At 41.3% G+C, this 19950-nt stretch overlaps 1 protein-coding gene and 1 pseudogene across 4 annotated transcripts in view; one reads left to right on the forward strand and one right to left on the reverse strand.

Annotated features, from left to right (window-relative positions):
• The window catches only part of LYRM4 (LYR motif containing 4), a 173825-nt gene that overhangs the window by 40517 nt on the left and 113358 nt on the right, over positions 1–19950 (forward strand). For all 4 annotated transcript variants that reach the window (XR_015251093.1, XR_015251094.1, XM_086706392.1 and 1 more), the window contains exon 2: positions 5359–5479. Coding sequence is in view for 2 of the 4 variants with exons in the window: in XM_086706392.1 (XP_086562518.1) it covers positions 5359–5479 (121 nt within the window). In the remaining 2 variants the exon portion in view is untranslated. The remainder of the gene's footprint in view (positions 1–5358; positions 5480–19950) is intronic.
• Positions 12969–14631, reverse strand: LOC112853767 (E3 SUMO-protein ligase PIAS2-like; annotated as a pseudogene).

The raw sequence follows: 19950 nt of genomic DNA on the forward strand, positions 1-19950 counted from the left end.
GGTAAACAAAAAAAGACAAAACACCCTATTGTGTGGGGCTTATATTCTAGTAGGAACTTGGACTCCTAAGAAGGAAGCTTTTTGATCTGTCCCTCACCCTGTTATCCACCCTGAGTACTTATGACCTTCAAATGACCCTTGAGCTTTCTCTCTGTTGGTGGTAGTATCCATTGTATTGATCAACACATGTGCTATAGTTATCCCAAGTCTACCGCATTAGTGTGAGAGATAAGAGCCTGAACTAAGATGAGGTCTGAGGGTTTGGAGAAGTGGAAGGTGATTCAGAAGAGATGTAAAAGGTGTGTTTGCTTGAATATAAGGAATTAAGGAAAAGGAGGGAATTTAGGATGAATCTCCAAATATCTGGCTGAGGTAGTTAGCTATATAAAGATGCACCTACCTACAAAGGAAATACTGGCCACTGGGGTCAGGAAAGAAAGAGGGAGGTGACTTCAGTATTGAAAGTGCTCAGTGGAAAAAGCTGTAGTGGGTATAGTGGGTATCTTTTGATGGTAAATCCAAAGACAATCGGTTTATATGGATTTGGGACTCAGAAAGGAGGCATGGGTGAGCAAAAGACCTGGTAGCCAATGGTATGAATGTGATCATGAGACCTTAGGCAACACATTCAATTATTGGAGGAGATTTTATCATAATAAAAGAGGTCCAGGGCCACCTGTGTGGCTCATTTGATTAAGCATCTCTTGATTTTGGCTCAGGTCATTATCTCAGGGTCATGAGATTGAGACCCACATTGGGCTCCGCGCTGGGCATGGAGCCTGCTTGGGATTCTGTCTCTCTCCCTTTTCTCCCTCCTCTCCCTCTGCCCCTCTCCCCCCACCCTCGCTGCCCCTGTCTCTCTCAAATAAACATTTAAAAATAAATAAATAGCATTTTAAAAAAGAAAAAGAAAAGAGGTCCAATACGTGCCCTAGAGAATGTAACATAGAAGAGGCAGCCGAATAAGATGAGCTCACAAAGGAGCCTCAGAAGAAATAACTAGTAGATCTAGAGAGCAAGACAAGAAACCAACCAGCTGTGGAACTTTTCCATCAGTAAAGCAAATGTAGATAACTCAGTAAAAGATTGCAAACACTGTCATCTATCTCATTATAAAAATCGACTTTAAACGATTTTATTTTTGTTAAAAATTATGATCATTTTGTAAGTCACCTAAAACTGGAGGCCTATGTGTACACTGAGTGCCATTTAGATATTAAGTCTTGATGAATCTTGAGACTTGATATCAAGAAGTCAGCAGATAACAGTGTCATGGAGGCATACAACATGCCTCTGTTAGGTAGCTTAACACTAGGTACCTTAACGTAGGTACCTAATGGTAACATTAGGTAACTTGGCCTCAAAACTGTGTCAGGGGTGAACCAATGACCCGTAAGCAGCAGTAGGATCCAAGAACACACTGGCACTTTCCTCTCAGTCCCATGGAATCTGGAGGCATGGCAAAATTTAAGCAGCTTTCTTCTAATGGCTGTAAAGGAAGATCTTCAGGGGCAAGGCACATTTGAGTTAAGGCCAGTTGATGGAGGACATGTCCCTCCAAGCAGTTGAAGGAGTTTGCCCCCAGAGAGGCTACAAGAAGGGTCAAGTTGTTTTGTTACTGGGATACTTGACTTGGGGTTGGGGAAAGAAGGAAAAAGCAGCTGATGTTTTTACAGGATGGATAAGCAGAGAAACCAGCATGGGGGGCTTGGCGGGGGTGGGTTATGAAAGATGGTGCAAATGAGGGATATTCTATCAGCTTATTTCCCAATCACACATTTTGGATGCTACAACCAGTGTGAGCCTCCAGGTGCCATGATTATTATGGCCTGCATTTAGCTGACAGTGGTTCTGGAAGGGGAGGAAGTAAACCAAAACCTTGAGAACTACATACAGAACTTTCATTACTGCCGGCTGTTTATTTTGTGACTGGGAAATTACAACGCATGGAAGACCCTCACAAAGGAGTTTGATCCTTGCGATGGAGAGCTTGAAGGGCTGCTGGGAAACCAAAGAGCAAAGGCTGGGGTAGAAAAGGAAAGCCAAATGGAACTCTCCTTCACAAAGAAGCCCTAAGGAACTCTGCCAAGCTTCAGGAGGGTAGAGGTAGAATGGTGACTATATGAGCAGCAAAGCCTTACTGTTTCCGCAGATGTGGTCTGCCTTCTCGTGGTTGATAGCTCTTGCTGTTCTGTTGCCTTTTATGTGTTAATTTTTCATGCCTTATTTCAAACAGCATCTGACTCCCATTAGGATGATCCTAAGGCAAGGCATTGTGTAGCAGCTGGCTGCCATTTTCACAGCAGCGTCTGCACATCTTTCTTTGAAATGTTCTTGCTCAGTGATATGATTGAGAGGCCAATAGCCAGAACGTGTTCAAGGATAAATGGTTTACCTTAATAGTGGTAGAAAAAAATGCAAAGGATAAAAACGAGGCAGGGACAGAAATGAAATAATTGATGGTTGGTTAGCCCTCTCCTATGAAATTTGAAGATTCAGGCAGATTTGTGATTACCTTCAAAAAGTTGTGATCATTGGAAATAATTCATAAAACTGAAAAATTGCTCATGAAGTAATAGTCATGTTACTTGCATGGTTCCAAGCCTGTGCAATGTCTTCTGTTAGGGCAGACGAAGACAGTGGAGGAAGAGGAAGAACAGGAAAGAAGAGGGAACCATGTATATGTTAAAGGTGCATTCAGATTTTGAACAACTTTTGATTGCTTTAGACACATTTAATTCAAACTCTAGAACTTTATTCCATTAAGTATGGACTGGGGATTTGGGGAGACAACAAGAATGCACAGCAGAATATGTAGAAGACCAGATCATGAGCCCAAATGATACAATTGTAGAGTGCCATAAGTTATTTTCTGATTTCTTTAAACTTAGGAAGAACTTCAGACTTTCCATTCCAGGCCATACTCCTTTTTTGCTAGCTATTGTGAGCTGGTCACTAGCTTTTAGAAAAATGAATTTAGTAATGACTACTCTTGCCCAGTACATTTTTTCCGAAAAGCCCATGAAGCATCCTGAGTGAAGAATTAAAACAATGGATGACTCCCTGGGGTAAATTCCTGTTCTAAAACCAGTTCTACATATAGAACAGAATATTAGAATTAAATTGTGGTGTCCACTCGGGTCCCATCACCACAACAAGGAAACTGTTTTGAAGAGTGTATGGGTGTGAGGATGAGCAGTGATGTTGTGGTTGTGTTAATAACCATCATGCTGTGCAAGACAGTGCACGAGAAATTGCTTTTAGCTTACCTCTGTACTATCTAAAATTTTGTTAGATTAGCAGCTACACAGGAGGAGAATATCTAACATAGTCTATTAGTAAAAATCCTTTCCTGTGCCTTTGCAAGTGAAGGAGACCTTCATTACGTAGTGACTGCTAGTTCAGGGATTCCATTTCCATTGTTGCCCCAAGATGGATCCTGAGCACCCAGGAGGGTCTCTGCAAATATTCCAGCTGGTCTGCAAAGGTCTCAGATGAAAGTCTCCCCAGTGCCTTACCTCCTAGAAATGTAAGTTCCTAAACTGTCTGCTTTTTGCCTTTACAATTCTTTTTTTTTTTTTAAGTTTATTTATTTTGAGGGGAGGAAGGGCAGAGACAGAGGGAGAGAGAGAATACCTAGCAGGCTCTGCACTGTCAGCTCAAAGCCCAACGCAGGGCTTGATATCACAATCCTAGGATCATGAACTGAGCCAAAATCAAGAGTCAGATGCTCAGTCAACTGAGCCATCCAGGTGCCCCTTGCCTTTACGATTCTTAACGTTACAAGATTTCATTTTACTTTTGTTTTTAAAACCTGATATTTGCATTCTTAATTTAAAATGTCTTTTTATTTTAGAAAAGTTGATCTAAAACCAAATTAGTCTTCTCTAAAACAAGTTTTCCCAGTAAATTATATCCATCTCCCAAAGCACTAAGAAATATTTCCCTTCTCTCATTTCTTTGCCTCTATGTGCAGATGTTACTAATAGTTTCACATGGATTCTTCAGCTGGTGTTTAAAGTTAAAAGCAAAGCCATCTGATACCATTAAAAGGCTAGAGAAAATGGTATCTGATGTGCCTGACTTGGACTCTTTCTCCTTAGTCTCTTGTCTTCAGGCTGTTGTAGATGAGACAGACATGGGTTAAGGCCGTTACTATCTGCATGTGGGGTACATCAGGTTAAGGACTCTTGATTATCCAGACCATTCTGCCTTCTGTACACACACCTTGGTATGACTCTGAGGATGCAGGATGAAAGTGAGCTTGTGACGTGAGGAGAGCAGAAGACTAATGCATTAAGGTATTAAGAAGAATTTTCGGGGTGCCTGGGTGGCTCAGTTAACCATCCAACTCTTCGTTTCAGCTCAGGTCATGATCCCAAGGTCGTAGGATCGATCCCCCACATCAGTCTCCATCGTGACACTGGGGAGCCCACTTGGGATTTTCTCTCTCTCTCTCCCTCTCTCTCTGTCCGTCCCCCTGCGCTAAATAAATAAATAAATAAATAAATAAACAAACAAACAAACAAACAAACAAACAAACTTTTAAAAAAAAGAGCTTTCAGTTTTTGGGTCTTCCTATGTACCCATCTCTGTGCCAAATTCCAGACATAAATTATTTAAGCTGAATCCTCCCAGCAGCCCTGAGAAATAGGTGGTACTATGCCCATTTGACAGATGAGGAAACACAGGCTTATGTTAAGCTTGTGTGATTTGAAAGCCGTGCTTTTGAACTGCCGTCCTGTGCTGCATGTAATTTATATTGAAGGGGAGAGGGTGTTTGTGTGTGCATGTATATGCATATCTATGCACTTTAAAGATGGAAGAAAGCATTTTGGTGTCCTCTCCACCCTCAACTGTGGTAGGGTCCCAATGTGGATCCTTATATGTTATGTTCCATGAAAGGAACAAACAGCTAAAACAGGGGACAAGATTAGAAAGCTGACCCAACCAAGTTAAGCATAGGTCATAACTGTCTCAGTGCATGAATGTGTAGTGCATCATTTCACCTCTTTTAATTCTTGCTTTGTCTCTGTGCATTAAAGTTTCAATTATCCACGTTAACGGAGAGAATGCAGACGTGAATAACTAAAGACCCAGTAATCTAAGGAGCAGTTCCGTAGCAGTTTGCCATTTATATGTGATTTGTTTGCGCTAGATTTATTTCCCTAATCTGTTTGTTTAGTCATCCCAGAATAGTAATAGATGGGTCTGTCCCAAGAGCAAAGATATAAGTGGATTATCCACAGGGGAGTACAGACAGTTAATTCATCAGGAAGAGCTTTTGATTTTATATGAAAGCATAGCTTCAGACCGCTGACACCTTTTCTTTTTTTTTTTTCCCCTGAATTCATTTAGAACTTATGCTGTCAGGAGGATAAGAGATGCCTTCAGAGAAAATAAGAATGTAAAGGATCCTGTAGAAATTCAAACCTTAGTGAATAAAGCCAAAAGAGACCTTGAGATAATTCGTCGACAGGTAAGATGGTTCAATGATGTCCTGTCTTTCATTAAGTGCTGTAAGCTTTGACATCTCCTTCCTAATTGGACATCACTGCTTTCGGTGTTTATGATTTATACCACAGGGCCATGAAACTCTGTTCTTTTTACTCATATAGACACAGAAAGATGACCTATCACATTACTGAACTCAAGAAGAACCTAAAGGAAAATATCAGCTTTCCAGAATTTCCAGGGGACGCATCCTTCTGGGAAGCTGCGTTCTCATAGCTCACTCAAGGTTGATCCTTTAAACATGGGAAACGTTTTAAAAATTTTGTCTCTTTGTAAGATATATTTACACATTTATGCGTTGACATATGTCAAAGAACATAAATATATTCTGCTTTTCCTTGTATTTTAAAATCGTAATTCAAGGTGATGTTGCCCTTTTCTTGAAGACACCATCCTGGTGAGTCGTTGCCACATGGAAGGTGTATCTGCAGGTGCAAATGGTGTAAAGCACAGCTGCTTAGCTAGTGAGCCCATAACAGACCCTGGAAGGTGTTTTTGTCTTCATCGTGTAGAGGTGCCAGGGATCACACTGATTTGTGCTTGCTTTTCTCCTTCTCATGAGGTGGAGTGGGGCATCTGTAGCAGCATGGTCTCCTGGGTAGTGTCATTTGTCCCTCTTCCTGCAAAATTAATTAAAGAGCCAAAGGCCAAGCAGCCTGCTATCAGTTGGTTTTCTCACTCTCTAAAAAAATCATCCTTTTCACTATTTTTCTTTGATTTAACAATACACACCATTAGCTCCATTTCTGCTTCTGTTCATCTGTCTTACTTGCAGTAAATTTGTTTATAAAGTATGGAAGGGAAACCCCTTATCATTTCCCTAGGTTCTGCGTAGTGTTATGGAAAGGGCTTGTTTTGTTTTTTTTTTTGTTTTTTTTTTTTTTTTAAAGAATCGGGAGATTTTTTTTTTTTTAATTTTTTTTTTGTTTCAACGTTTATTTATTTTTGGGACAGAGAGAGACAGAGCATGAACGGGGGAGGGGCAGAGAGAGAGGGAGACACAGAATCGGAAACAGGCTCCAGGCTCTGAGCCATCAGCCCAGAGCCCGACGCGGGGCTCGAACTCACGGACCGCGAGATCGTGACCTGGCTGAAGTCGGACGCTTAACCGACTGCGCCACCCAGGCGCAAGGGCTTGTTTTGTTTTATTTTGTTTTGTTTATTTAAATCCAAGTTAGTTAACATGTAGTGTAATAATGATTTCAGAAGTAGAATTTAGTGATTCATCACTAACATGTAACACCCAGTGCTCATCCCAACAAGTGCCCTCCTTCATGCCCATTGCCCATTTAGCCCATCCCCCACTCAGCACCCCACCAGCAACCCTCTGTTTTCTGTATTTAAGAGTCTCTGGTGGTTTGTCTCCCCCTCTCTTTTTATCTTACTTTTCCTTCCCCTCCCCCGTGTCCATCTGTTTTGTTTCTTAAATTCCACATATGAGTGAAATGATACTTGTCTTTCTCTGACTAATTTTGCGTAGCATAATACCCTCCAGTTCCATCCACATTGTTGGAAATGGCAAGATTTCATTCTATTTCATTGCCGAGTAATATTCCAGTGTGTGTGTGTGTGTGTGTGTGTGTGTGTGTGTACGTGTACCACATTTTCTTTATTCATTCATCAGTCAATGGAGATTTGGGCTCTTTCCATAATGGTGGCTGTTGTCAATAGTGTTGCTATAAACACTGGGGTGCATGTGCCCCTTCAAATCAGTATTTTTGTATCCTTTGGATAAATACCTAGTAGTGCAATTGCTGGGTTATAGGGTAGTCCTGTTTTTAATTTTTTTGAGGAACTTCTATTCTGTTGGAAAGGACTTGTTTAGCATCATCAGGAGATACCACCTTGGCTGACAGCATGTCATATCACAATATATGACATACATATACACATCCCTAACCCTTCTTCATGCTTGGCTCTAAACAGAATTCAAAAAAGAAAAAAAAGAAGAAGCTATAGTATGCACTGTAGTTTTCTTTTTATGTCACATTTGAAAGTCTTGCAATCTGATGAAACAGTCCCTTCTAGAATAACCTTTCAGATCTGATAACCCTTCTTGAGTTCTACAGTTATCTAGCAACAGAATAACTTGGGCACATCTGGACAAGCCTAGGAAATGATCTTTAAGGAAGGGCACGAAAAGATAATAGGAGTCAGAAAAAGAAACTGATCTGCACATTTGCATGCACTCTGATAGTGGCAGGTAAAAGAGTTGTCATTTTGAAAACTCTAGGACAATGGCATTTCCTAGACATCAGTGGCTGAATTTTATGGGATCCTTTAGCACTGGAACTTGGAAAAGCAAGCAGCCTGAGTCCTTATTTCACATAAACTCAGAGAGATTCAATTCTTTGGCACTTTCTTATGTGGAAGTTGGCAAGCGTCTCCCAAACAGGCTGGCTTCATCTTTCTGTGTAAAGTTGCACAGAGTAGAAACTGCTTAGAAAAGGTGCCTGTAAGTACTCTGTGCCACTATTTCTTCTGTTATGTAATTGTCTGTGTCTTCTCCTGTTTTGAAATGCTAAAACCACCTTTCAAGAACCGAAAGACTAGACTAGCTCTCATCACACATCCCCAGTAAATCCATGCTCAAAACAGACTCCAACTCTGCAGTCATGGGACATGTGCTGGGCCAGGGCGCCCTCCCTAGGACAGCCTGGCAAGTGCACCTTCCTTGACCTTGGGGGACTTGTGCTGCCTAAAATTATGTTATCCCTGAAGACTCTGCTCATGCTCAGAATGGTTCTGACAAATGAAAGCATTCCTATTCCATTAGAGAACTCATTAGCCATTTATAAGTCAACAACGTTTCTGTTCACTTCCCTGTCTTGTCAAGAGTATTCCTGAATCCAGGAATTTACCATGGTTAGCTTATGAGATGTTAATGTTACTGACTCCTCTAGCTACCTCGCTGAAAGCTGATATGAGTTGACCTTGGCCTAAAGGCCCAAAATAAAGCAGTGTCTGTATTTTCTTCACACCAGCTGCTATAATAGCTGTCTAGCTTGCCTCCCTGATTTCCCTCGCCTGAATGATCTATTCTCCACACACTGCCAGAGTGATCTTTTTTTAAAAGGAAAATTAGAGCAGGTTATACCCCTGCTCAAAACCCTCCAGAGGCTTCATAGCACCATGGCAATAAAATCTGAAGTGCTTAAGAAGTCCTCAAAGGCCCTCCATTGCCTACGTCTCCCTCACACTATTTCAGATACCATCTTGATGTCCCCAAAACACCCCCGGCTTGTTCCCGTTGCAGAGGCTTTGTACCTTCTGCCTGGAATACTCTCTCCCCAGACCTTCCCACTGCTCGATTCCCCTTTTCACTCAGATTTTTACTCCAATTTCACCTTCTCACAGAAGCCTGTCCTGACCACACTGTCTAAAATAACCTTCCTTCTGTCATTCTGTCCCTTATCCTGCTTTCGTTTTCCTTATGGCGTCTATCAGTCCTGAAAATAACATTCCTTATTGCCTTGTCTGTTTTCTCCTCTTCTGTGAGGGTAGGGATCTCCCCTGTCATGGTCACCAATGCCTAATTGCAGGAACACAGGCTCTGGGTCCAGCCTGCCTGTGTTCAAGTCCCGACTCAGGCTACTAACTATGTGATCTTGAACCACATTTTTAACCTCTTGGTGCCTAATGTAAAATTCAGATGAGAACAGGCTCAACTTCATGGGTATGGTGAGCATCAAATAATATATGTGAAGCCCTTGGGAACATACTGGCACATAGATTGTACTTTGTTATCAGGAGTATCTAGAAAAACTCTTAATAATCCTCTGTGGAGGGTGCTTGGGTGGCTCAGTCAGTTAAGCATCCAACTCTTGATTTCAACTCAGGTCATGGTTTCATGGTTCATGGGCTCGAGCCCGGCACTGTCAGTGCAGAGCCTGCTTGGGATCCTCTCTCTCTCTCTCTCTCTCTCTCTCTCTCTCTCTCTCTCTCTCTCCTTCTCCTATTCGTATACTCTCAAAATAAATAAATAAACTTTAAAAAAATAAAATAAAAAAATAATCCTATGTGGACTAAAGGAATATGTGAAGAGTTTGGCCCCTGGGATCACACATCTCAGCCAAGGGGTCTATGCCACCAAAATCATGGTGTCTTGCTGGCTACCCAGAACCTTTCTTCAAAGAGAATGAACCATAAAGGGAAGGTGGAAACCTAATGAGGCCCTTAACCTCTAATCTAATGAGACATAACTGATACGAGCGGTAATATGCTTCTATCAGGTCCCTCTTCCATTTGCATCCTTGGACCCAAAGACCATCCACCAGGATGCATATCCATCTAAGCATCATTTTTCCATGGATAAGAAAGCCCCTGGCCACCTTCCCAGCTGCTACATACACACATCCTTAAAGGCAGTGCTCAAAGCGGAACCCTCCATCCAACTTCTCTCCTCTCTCGACACTGTTTACCTCTTCCTGCTTTCCAGTCAGTCTTTACAGTGGATCTTGCTTTCTGCCAATGCTTCTTCATTCCCTCCAGTCAGCTGTGATGCTAACAATACAGCTGTACACATGATACGATTGTGAAGTTTTTTGTTTTTTGTTTTTTTTTTAATTTTTTTTTTCAACATTTATTTTATTTTTGGGACAGAGAGAGACAGAGCATGAACGGGGGAGGGTCAGAGAGAGAGGGAGACACAGAATCGGAAACAGGCTCCAGGCTCTGAGCCATCAGCCCAGAGCCTGACGCGGGGCTCGAACTCACGGACCGCGAGATCGTGACCTGGCTGAAGTCGGACGCTTAACCGACTGCGCCACCCAGGCGCCCCTGTGAAGTTTTAAAGAAGTCTCTGAGCAAAGATTTTCTTCTGGCTTTTTTGGGTAGAGAACCAAGGTGCAGGCTGGATGCCTTAGAGCTTAGAGCAGACTCAGAAGTTGAAGGACATGAATTCCTAAGTCAGTAGAAACTGAAGGATAAAGATTAAGTCATTCCCCAGTTTTGTTCCCAGATATTTAAGGACATCAACCCAGCTTAGCATCTCCTCAGAGGTCTTTCTTCTTTTGTATCCTTAACGCTCAGAGATCCCGTCTCATTGTGGCAACCCTGGAGGGTGCTAGTTGGCATCAGTATTTCTCATTAGTCCTGCACACCACTCCTGAGGATTACTCTCATTTCAAGAAGTGGCATGGCAGATTGTTTTCCCTCCATTATGACCAAGTCAGACTCCTTTTGCTCCCTCTCCATAATTATGGCCCACTGAATAGAAACCTGACGTACACTTGTTCTTTCTTTGACATTCTTGGACCAACTGTCCCCTGAAAATTATAATCTAGTCTATCAGTCCCCAGTCTCTTTCCAGAGACAAGCATCATCTCATATCCCATAACTAGTAGAGGCATCCTTTTACCTTTCTTAAATTCCCATTATTTCCATATAAAATGGTCCTGTAAAGACAGATTGATCCTGGCAGCTTGTATGAGTATTTCCTCTCTGCTGAAAGCAGGTTCTGGACTAGCCCCCACTAACGCTAGCTTCCCTGTCTGCTTCCCAAGCAGGATCAAAAAGTTGGAGAGGCCTTCTGTGTATGTGCCAGATGGTGCCAAAAAGGATGCCCAAAAGATGAACTATATATGTGTAGGGTTGGGCAAAAAGGTCTCACACAATCTGGACAGCAAAGAAGTACCTAAGGACTTTCTACCTCAGAGGTTACAAAAGGCCCCTTAGATGTTGCATATCAGGAATAAGAACAAGAAGGTCATCTTGGTTCTTTTTTTCCATTTTGCTGTTCTGACGGTATTCCTTTTGATAAGGCACTGATTAGAATTAGCCCTCAGTTAATCATTCCCACTCATTATAGTTTGTCATGCCCCTTTGGATTTTGAACAACCAGAGCCTTATTTTGTATCACTGCTTCCATGCTCTACACCTTTGCTACTTGAGGTCACCCCTCTCCAGACCCGCAGCATTGCTACCACCAAGGGGCCTTCTTCCCCTGTGTAGTTCATAGAGATTTGTGGTCGTCATAGTGAAAGTATTTTCCAAACATTCTGAAATAGAGTTATCGCCTTTGTTATATACCCAGCTAAATAGCTACATGTCTGTGAGAGGAGACATGGAAGAAACAGCCGAGGGTGGGAAACTATAACTACAGCAAGGAGGCCAGACCAATCTTTGTATACGTTGACAAAATTTCCTTGGATATGCAAATTAAGGTTGTGACTTTAGGAATTCTTAGCTACAGCCTAAATGTGTAGCAACTTTTTCTTGAAACCAGCTACGCAACATTCTCACTATTCATCAGAGTGCATCCCATGATGCATACCATGAAGACCAGGCTCTAGGTTCTCGGGTAGCAACACACCTACATAACAGAAGGGGTGTGTATGTGTGTGTGTGTGTTTGTGCGCATGCGTTTGTGATTGACTCTTTTCTTACACAGTTAACCAAGTAAAACCACAATCTCTAGGAAAGGAACAACTATTCCCTATTGAGAGGTTCCCAACCACCACCTTAACTAGGCTAGCAGATTTAGCACTAAATTTACATCCAAATGTTTGCTTCCCCTACCAGGGATGGTTGTACATGCGCTGATAAGAATGCATCCCACAAAAGGAGGTTCAAGTGTAACTTCAGCATTTCAATGAAGTATTTGTTGCTGTGGTAGGTAATTTTACATGCTGGGTGACAGCAAGGTTCTGGAGTCATACCAGCCTTGCCAGCAGCTTTTCAGTGACAACAATTTTTTTTTCTAATACTTTCCTGAAGGAAGGATTTTTTTTTTTTTTTTTTTTCATTTTAGAGAGAGCTTAAGCAGGAGAGAGGGGCAGAGGGAGAGAAAGAGATAGAAAGAATCCATGCTGAGTGTGGAGCTCTCCCTCTCCCAGTTCAGGGCTCAATCCCATGACCCCAAGATCATGACCTGAGCTAAAATCGAGTTCTGTGTTCATCCAACTGAGCCACCCAAACGCCCCAGTGATAACAATTTTATACCACATTAGTCATTCTTAAGCCAGTGACGGCTTTGCGGGAGGGGCTTGGTTTGCTTTGGTTTGGTTTTTGACAAACAACTTTTTTACATATATTTTTCCTTCACATCCAGTTAAACAAAGTTGCTTTCAGTTTAGAAACATTGATTATGTCTTTTTTTCATTAGAAAAAAGTCTTTACCTGAATATTTATATAACTTCATTGCTGTTTTTACAACAAAAAAGTTTTAAACTGATTCATAGAATCCATCCAGTAACTTATGAAATTGAAATCCATTTCTCAAGAAGATGAGATGGCTGAATGTATTTGATGCTTAGAGTACAGCATGAATAAGAAAAAATCCTTCATTCATCTGTGTTCATCTCTCCAAAAGCAAAAGAATCCATTTGACGTTTCAGTAAATATCAAAGTTAATTGTTTTCAAAAAAAAAAAAGCTTCCCACATTCCCACAGAACCTTCCACCCAAGAAAGAGCAGTTTCAATGAATGGCTCCTGGAATCGGCTGAGTCTTCCTTTAGTCCAGTGAGGAGATAGTGTCAGGAATGTTCCTTCCACTGCTGGTGATGGCCCCTGTGTCAGTCAGCTGCTGGTTGAACTAACATGAATATTGCTTTCATGGGGGCTGGTAGTGGTGACAGATGTGCTCTTGCTGTTAAAGGTGAGGTGAGACTCTCCAAAAAGATAAGAGGACAATACTAGGGATCAAGTGGAATAGGAGGAGAAAAATCCAGACCTGGCAGATCTGATGACATGCTTTATATTGGCACATGGTGGAATAGCACTGAGCAGTCTGTTAGTGAAGGCGAAATAACAGCAGCGTCAACCAATGTCACACTAGGCACCCGTACAAAAGATGGCTGGGACATGAGAACCCCTTTGCTGGGGCTGCTTTGTGCTTCTGACATCAGGATGCCTTTTGTGTTGGCAAGAGGGGCTTCCTTTTCCTGGGGAAAGCTTTCTAGTGTTAGGTCAGTAACATCCCCCTTCTTCCTGTTACCTCACTGACTACAGTCACTGAACAAGGCTTATGAAGACACTTGGAATTTTTATTTTTATACATGCTTGCTGGATACTTTCGTCACTTCTTTTCTTCTGTCTCATTGGACACCAAGAACCATCTTCTTGGAATCCGATCTCATCCACATCAGAACAGTCATTGAGAATTCCCATAAAAAGCCCATCTAAAATTAGACTTTCATGGGCAGCTTTTTTGTCACACACAGGACAAATCCAAGCGGGCTTCTCATTCATTTGCAGATAAAGGGCACCATCAAAACACTATAGATGTGTACCAGTCACTGCGTGGCATGGGATTGTTGACCTCATTTTCCTTAAAGGGCACCTCAAGGATACCTGAAGGAATTTCACAATCAGGAGCTGCAGTTAAGTTTTTCTTTAATTAGTTTTCTGAAATGATCAGGGTTTCTAGTATCTTTCATCTTTAGTCTCTGTAATGACATGGTCGATGTGAGCTGTAATACAAGATATACAGACATGGAGTAGTTCTTTCCAATATCTTTTTTTTTAATACTTATTTATCTTGAGGGAGGGTCAGAGAGAGAGGGAGACACAGAATCCAAAGCAGGTTCCAGGCCCCAAGCTGTCAGCACAGAGCCTGACATGAGGCTCAGAACTCACAAACCATGAGATCATGACCTGAGCTGAAGTCAGACACTTGCTTAACTGAGCCAACCAGATGCCCCAATTCTTTCCAATTTCTGATGCCCAAGAATGGAAATCTGATTTGGCACAGCTGAAGACAACCCAACTAAAGATGTATTTGTGTTCAATCCTATTTTTAGGTGGTCATGCATAGCCAGGCAAAGGAAATGGCTTCCCATTCACTTTTATACATAGACCATTGAGGTGATTTTGTTCTTGAAAGCAACTTCTCTCTACCAGGCAGAATCCCAGCTAAACTTGTACTTTGTAATCTCTCCTATTATCTGGCAAAAAAAAAAAAAAAAATCTCTGAATATGCATTTCTCTCTAACTTGTGTCAGAACAAAAATAAAAACTTCTCTTGAAATCGTTGAATACTGCTTTGAGCTAAACTCATGGGCTTGATGAGAACATCAGGAACATCATAAAAGGGCAGTTTTTTTTAAATGCACATCAGGATGGACAGGAGGAATTGGGGGAGATGGCTGCATCTCAAACATGAGCTTAGTATTTTGAAGCAGCACGGAACCAACAGGAGAGGTGTCGTGGGTGTGGTATCATAGAGGTGGACGGCAACCGGTGGATTCCAGCTATGGCCAAGTCAGATTCTACAGGATGAGCTGTCATCCATATTGAAACCAATGGCTTGATTACAGATAAACAAGAAAGTGCTTCAAGAGACAGTGGGTATCCACATCTCTATAATTTTTGGATTTTAGTCTGAGCCACAAGACTACAGCCACTCTTCTGTAAATGAAACGAGTATCAGGAGACCATGCTTGTGTCCACTTTATGCTGTCCAAGAAAGCCTAATAACAAGTGTAGTTCAGATCCCCTAAAACTAGAACCATATTCAGATTGGCTAAAATGAAAAACAGTGAGAACACCAGAGGCAGGTGAGGATGCAGAGAAACTAGATCACTGCATACGTTGCTGGTAGGAAAGTGAAATGGTACACCTCTCCTGAACTCGAAATCTGCCAACTGTGGGTGCTGCCGTCAGAGCACCCCTCCCACCAGCACCCACGATACCTCCAGCACTGTCCTAAGCTGGACCCTGCTGGCAACAGGGATGCAGCTGACCAGCAGGGGAGCAACGCCCCACCAAACTAGGGCTTTTTATAATAAAATGGTTCAAGTAATGAATGTATGAAACTGCAGTTATAGGGGCGCCTGGGTGGCTTAGTTGGTTGAGCATCCAACTCTTGATTTCAGATCAGGTCATGATCCCAGAATGGGGCTCTGCACTGGGCATGGAGCCTGCTTAAGATTTTCCCTCTCTCTGTCCCTCTCCCTCTGCCCCTTCCTCCCGCTCACATGCCCCCCTCCTCAAAACATAAAGAGTAAATCTCAATGGTAAGCAGTTAAGAACAGACTCCATACAGCCATTAAAAATAGTAGGAAAGAGGTTGATCTTACTGGTAGCCAGCATTTCTATGTGAGAGGAAGCATTTTTACCATTTCTTAGCTTGCACCTAATTACTTTGTCAGTCACTAAAAGCAATTTGCCCAGTTTATTGGCGTTTGGGTGGTGATAGATGAGAGTCTCTGAAACCAATTTTTTTTTTACTTTTGTTTACTATTTTATGGTTTAGTCTTTACATGACCGTTCTAGAGAAATGTCCACCAATAACATTTTTAGTGTGCATGTCATGAAATGAGAAGTTCATGAACGATGTCTGTCTTCTTTCACCACCAGTCACTGCAACATCCATTTTAGTGCCCCATGTAGTAGTTAAAACTTAACTTAGAAGTGATATCTCGGGGCATCTGAGTGGCTCAGTCTATTGAGCGTCTAACTCTTGATCTCAGCTCAGGTCTTGATCTCAGGGTCATGAGCTCAAGCCCTGCATTGGGCTCTGTGCTAGGCATGAAGCCTACTAAATAAATAAGTAAATAAATAAAGTTCAGGATTGTTAATTTTATGGTGCTTTTTTTCACCATAAATAATAAAAAATATCTCCCCACCCCCTGACCCCCAACAAAAGAATTATAGCTAGTCATCCATTTTTTTTTTCTTAACTGGGAAAAATAAAATTAAATGCTTCAGACATTGGTATTTAAGCCTAGGAGGCTTAAGTCGTCTGAAGCTTGAACAAGTGGATTTATATCTGTGAGCCTTCAGTTTCTTATCTGTAAAATCAGAAGATTATAGTCCAATTTCTAAGCCTACTTCCAGTTCTAAAATTCCATGGTCTAATATTTCACATAAATATCTGTCCCCTTCTTTATTTGCAGAAACTTACTGATATATTTTTTTTAGTAAACTACTCTATGCTTTGCATTCCTTGACCAATCTTTGCTAAGATCTTAACTCACTAGAGTTTAGGCTATAGATAAGCAAAGTTGTAAGCCAGCTATGTATTTATACCATCATAAATTTCAAAAACTTCTCTTGGTCTAACCTCTCTGCCACAGGAAAGTCAGAAAATTGAATTATTTTATTAATGTCGCTAGCACCTCTGCTCTTAGCCTTCCTTTCTGATAGAATATACATCACCAGTACTAGAGCATATCTCTGAACAAAACATTTTCTTTCAAAGAAAATTAAGTAGCAATTCAAGAGCAATAATATGATAACTTGATAGGCAAGAAAAGGATTAAAATGCTTTCCTCAAGCCCCACCTTAATGTTGATACTAGTTTCTTCTTGATTGGACTTTTCCCTGCTCCCTGGGTGGCTTCTCAGCTGCATGAAACGCAATGTGTGAGATAAATCAAATGACACTGTATATTTTGTAATTCCGTGCCCACAGTTTCTTTCCCTAGATATTTATCAAGCACCCACTATATGCCATGTAATTATGAATTGACTTTATGAGCTTTTTGGAGGCAGAGTTGGGAATGGAATTTTGAAGTCCATCAGAACCTTGTAGAAGTTCTTTCTCAGTTTGATTCTTGGGAGACAAACCTTTTCTCTTCAATCCAGATCATACCTATTTGTTCATTTAATAGAACAGAAATATATGGACTCTGATAGGGTGCCCCAGCAATACTTTCCCCTGTGTCTATATAGATCAACTAAGATTAGATCAAAAGATCTATCTACATATTTAAAAACTAATAAAACAGTCAGAAGCAAAGGAGATTTAAGTACTCTATCTTGGACTTCAATAAAAATCCTCTGGAAATCAACATGAATTTATATACAATGACTCAATTGCCCCCTGAGTGAACCCTGTATCTTTTGGATATCTGAATTCTTTCAATGTGAATGAAAGATTCCCCAACCCCCTGTCAGATGAGAAGGGATGATTACTTTTATAGCTTGGCCTACATGTGACATTTTTTTTTCAGCCTGTTCAGTATATAGTTCCTCTACAGCTATAAAAAAAAGACTTCTTCATACAAGGATTGAAACCAATTTCTCTGCATTTTCTGGAAATTCCAGTACATCCTTGAGTCTGGGACGATAGTATTCCCACAGTTAGCTTTCCTGTGGAAGAAATGCCTCTCTGATGGAGATTGCCCAGCAAATTTGCTTGAGTCTTCCAAGGCTGACATGCATAAAACAAGATTCCATGTTCTTTCTAGAAGAAGCCTATCCCACCTCTGCATTTTTTCATATACAGCAATTGTTCTTTTTCATATTTACGTGTGCAGAAGAGCTCCTGAAGAAGGCAGCAGTAACGCTATTTATAGAAAGCTTTGCACGGGTTTCATTATTATCCTTCTCCCATTGAGCCTACGAGAGCTGTTCACTCTTGAATTCACTAAAGAACTATTTTTGTTGCTAAAGTATCTAAAGTGGAAGTAGATACCATCAACTCTGAAGCAGAAAGTACATTGATGTTCTAGGCAAGAAGTGGAAGTTGTCAATCTAAGCTCTCAGAGGAGCTTACTATGGGACCTTGGGGTAGCTGTTTATGTGCCTAATTTACCATATGTGTAAAAAGATGATTTTATATATGAATATTGATGAAGGTGATGCGGGTGGTGGTGGTGGTGGTGATGAGGTGTGCTTGTTGTCAGTGTGGTTCATTGTGTCCTCTTTAGGCACTGAGACTACATAGTAAGCCCTTAGAACATGTTTCAGTTTCTCACAGCGGCCTTGTGAGAAAGATACTGTTTTCCTCATGTGTTAGATGAGGAAATTCAGACTGAGTGTGTTTGAATAACTCCCTGAGAACACACAATTAGGAGAATGGTGGGCCCACATGTCTTCTCACTTTTTTGGCCAGTTCTTAGAAGAGAGATCAAACTGTGGGTGGTCTGATCTTTACAGAAGCAAATAAGACATGGGAGATAGGAAAACAAGGCGAGATGTAGGTTTCCTTTTCTAATTGCTCATTTAGAATTTGTATTAGAAGGTAACAGTCTCTCTTCTGTAGACTCATGAATAGTTTATCCCTCTGAGCTGATCTCCTTTATCATTTCTCAAAAAACTATCTCTCTCTCTCTCTCTCTGCCTTCAAAAGAAAAAAAAAAATACAGAAACCACAGTCTGAAAATGTTAAAGTTCAGCCACCTTATTTAAGAAGTGTTTGCTCAGAATTTCCCCGTAGATCTGAAGGTTGCAGCTCCAAATGTGCTTTTCCTGACAAGCAGTAACACTCGAGTGCCCTTCACTGGAAACCTTTTGATGCCTCGCCGCTGGGGTTGTCCTTTCAAGTAATCAGTTAATTTCAGCCATGCTTATGCAGAAGATCTTGTCCCAAGATGACTAAGGAACAGTTTCACACCTTCTAGGAAGGGGGCGGCGGGGGGGGGGGGGGGTCCAAGGGATTCACCCCATTTATGTTTGTGTTTCTATACCACATCCTCTCTGGTGGCGGGAAGCCAGTGTGCTCCCACGCCCAGCGTATGGATAAGAAAATGCACTCCTTTCTGAGCACTTGATATCTGCAGTTGGATTTTTATAAATTTGATGTGTTTCACTGGTATATATACATGAAGGCTAGATTCTTGGTGCTGTTGGAAAGATACCTCCTCATTATACATCTCTCAGTGTTAAAAACTATTGTTGTTTTATGCAGAGATGTAATAGGAATGGTAGCCAAGAGAAGAGGTTTTGAGTAACATACACCTAAACTGAAATCCTAACACTTAACTCACTAGCCCTCTGGACTTGGTCATGTTATTTAATTTCTCTTAAAATATTACCATCATTCAATTTTTCTACTAAAGGCAAAGGAATACCATTCTGAAGTTAATGTTAGTTTTGTACTTGCTTTGCTTTTAAAATACCAAAGCCAAACACGTCAGAAATTTTCTCTCTTCCCCAGTCTGGTAATGAAGGCTGTCGTATCATGAATTGGTCCGTGGTAAATAATCAAAAGACTCTATTCTCTAAGATGTGGCACTGTAATAATCTTAGTTTTATTCAGTAATGATAGTGCACAATTAAATCAGTATTTTAAATGTTTTTCTTTTCCTCGAACATTTCCCCTTCATACAGCCTAAGAAATACTTTTCCCCACCCATCTCGACTTCTTATTGCAGTGAAAATAGCACCAACCAGAGGCCACAAAGATTCTCCTCAGTCTCAGAAATTAGCAGTAGCATCACCAGGAAGTCCATGACCCTTTAGGCCTCATCTGTAAAAAAGTAAGGAATTGGGTACATTGGTTTCCAAGATCTCTAGCAGCATAAGAATTTGTTTATGAATCCTAAGTTTAACTGCCTTGTCGAGATTGGACTTGGGGTTTCTTTCAGCAGATTATTGCATCTCACTAATAAGTGAGTACATTCCAGAATTGCCTACACAGAGCAATTGGACATGCCTCTGGAGCTCAGTGAAAACTCAGTCACTGAATGCTGGGTGGCCCAGGAGCCAGCAGACCTGGGGTCTGCTCCCACCCACCGTCAGTGGGCAGGCAGCTCCCCCTGTGAGTGA

The sequence above is a fragment of the Puma concolor genome, chromosome B2 (assembly GCF_028749965.1).
Source record: "Puma concolor isolate L17-30 chromosome B2, mPumCon1.1.hap2, whole genome shotgun sequence".
Lineage (NCBI taxonomy): Eukaryota > Metazoa > Chordata > Mammalia > Carnivora > Felidae > Puma > Puma concolor.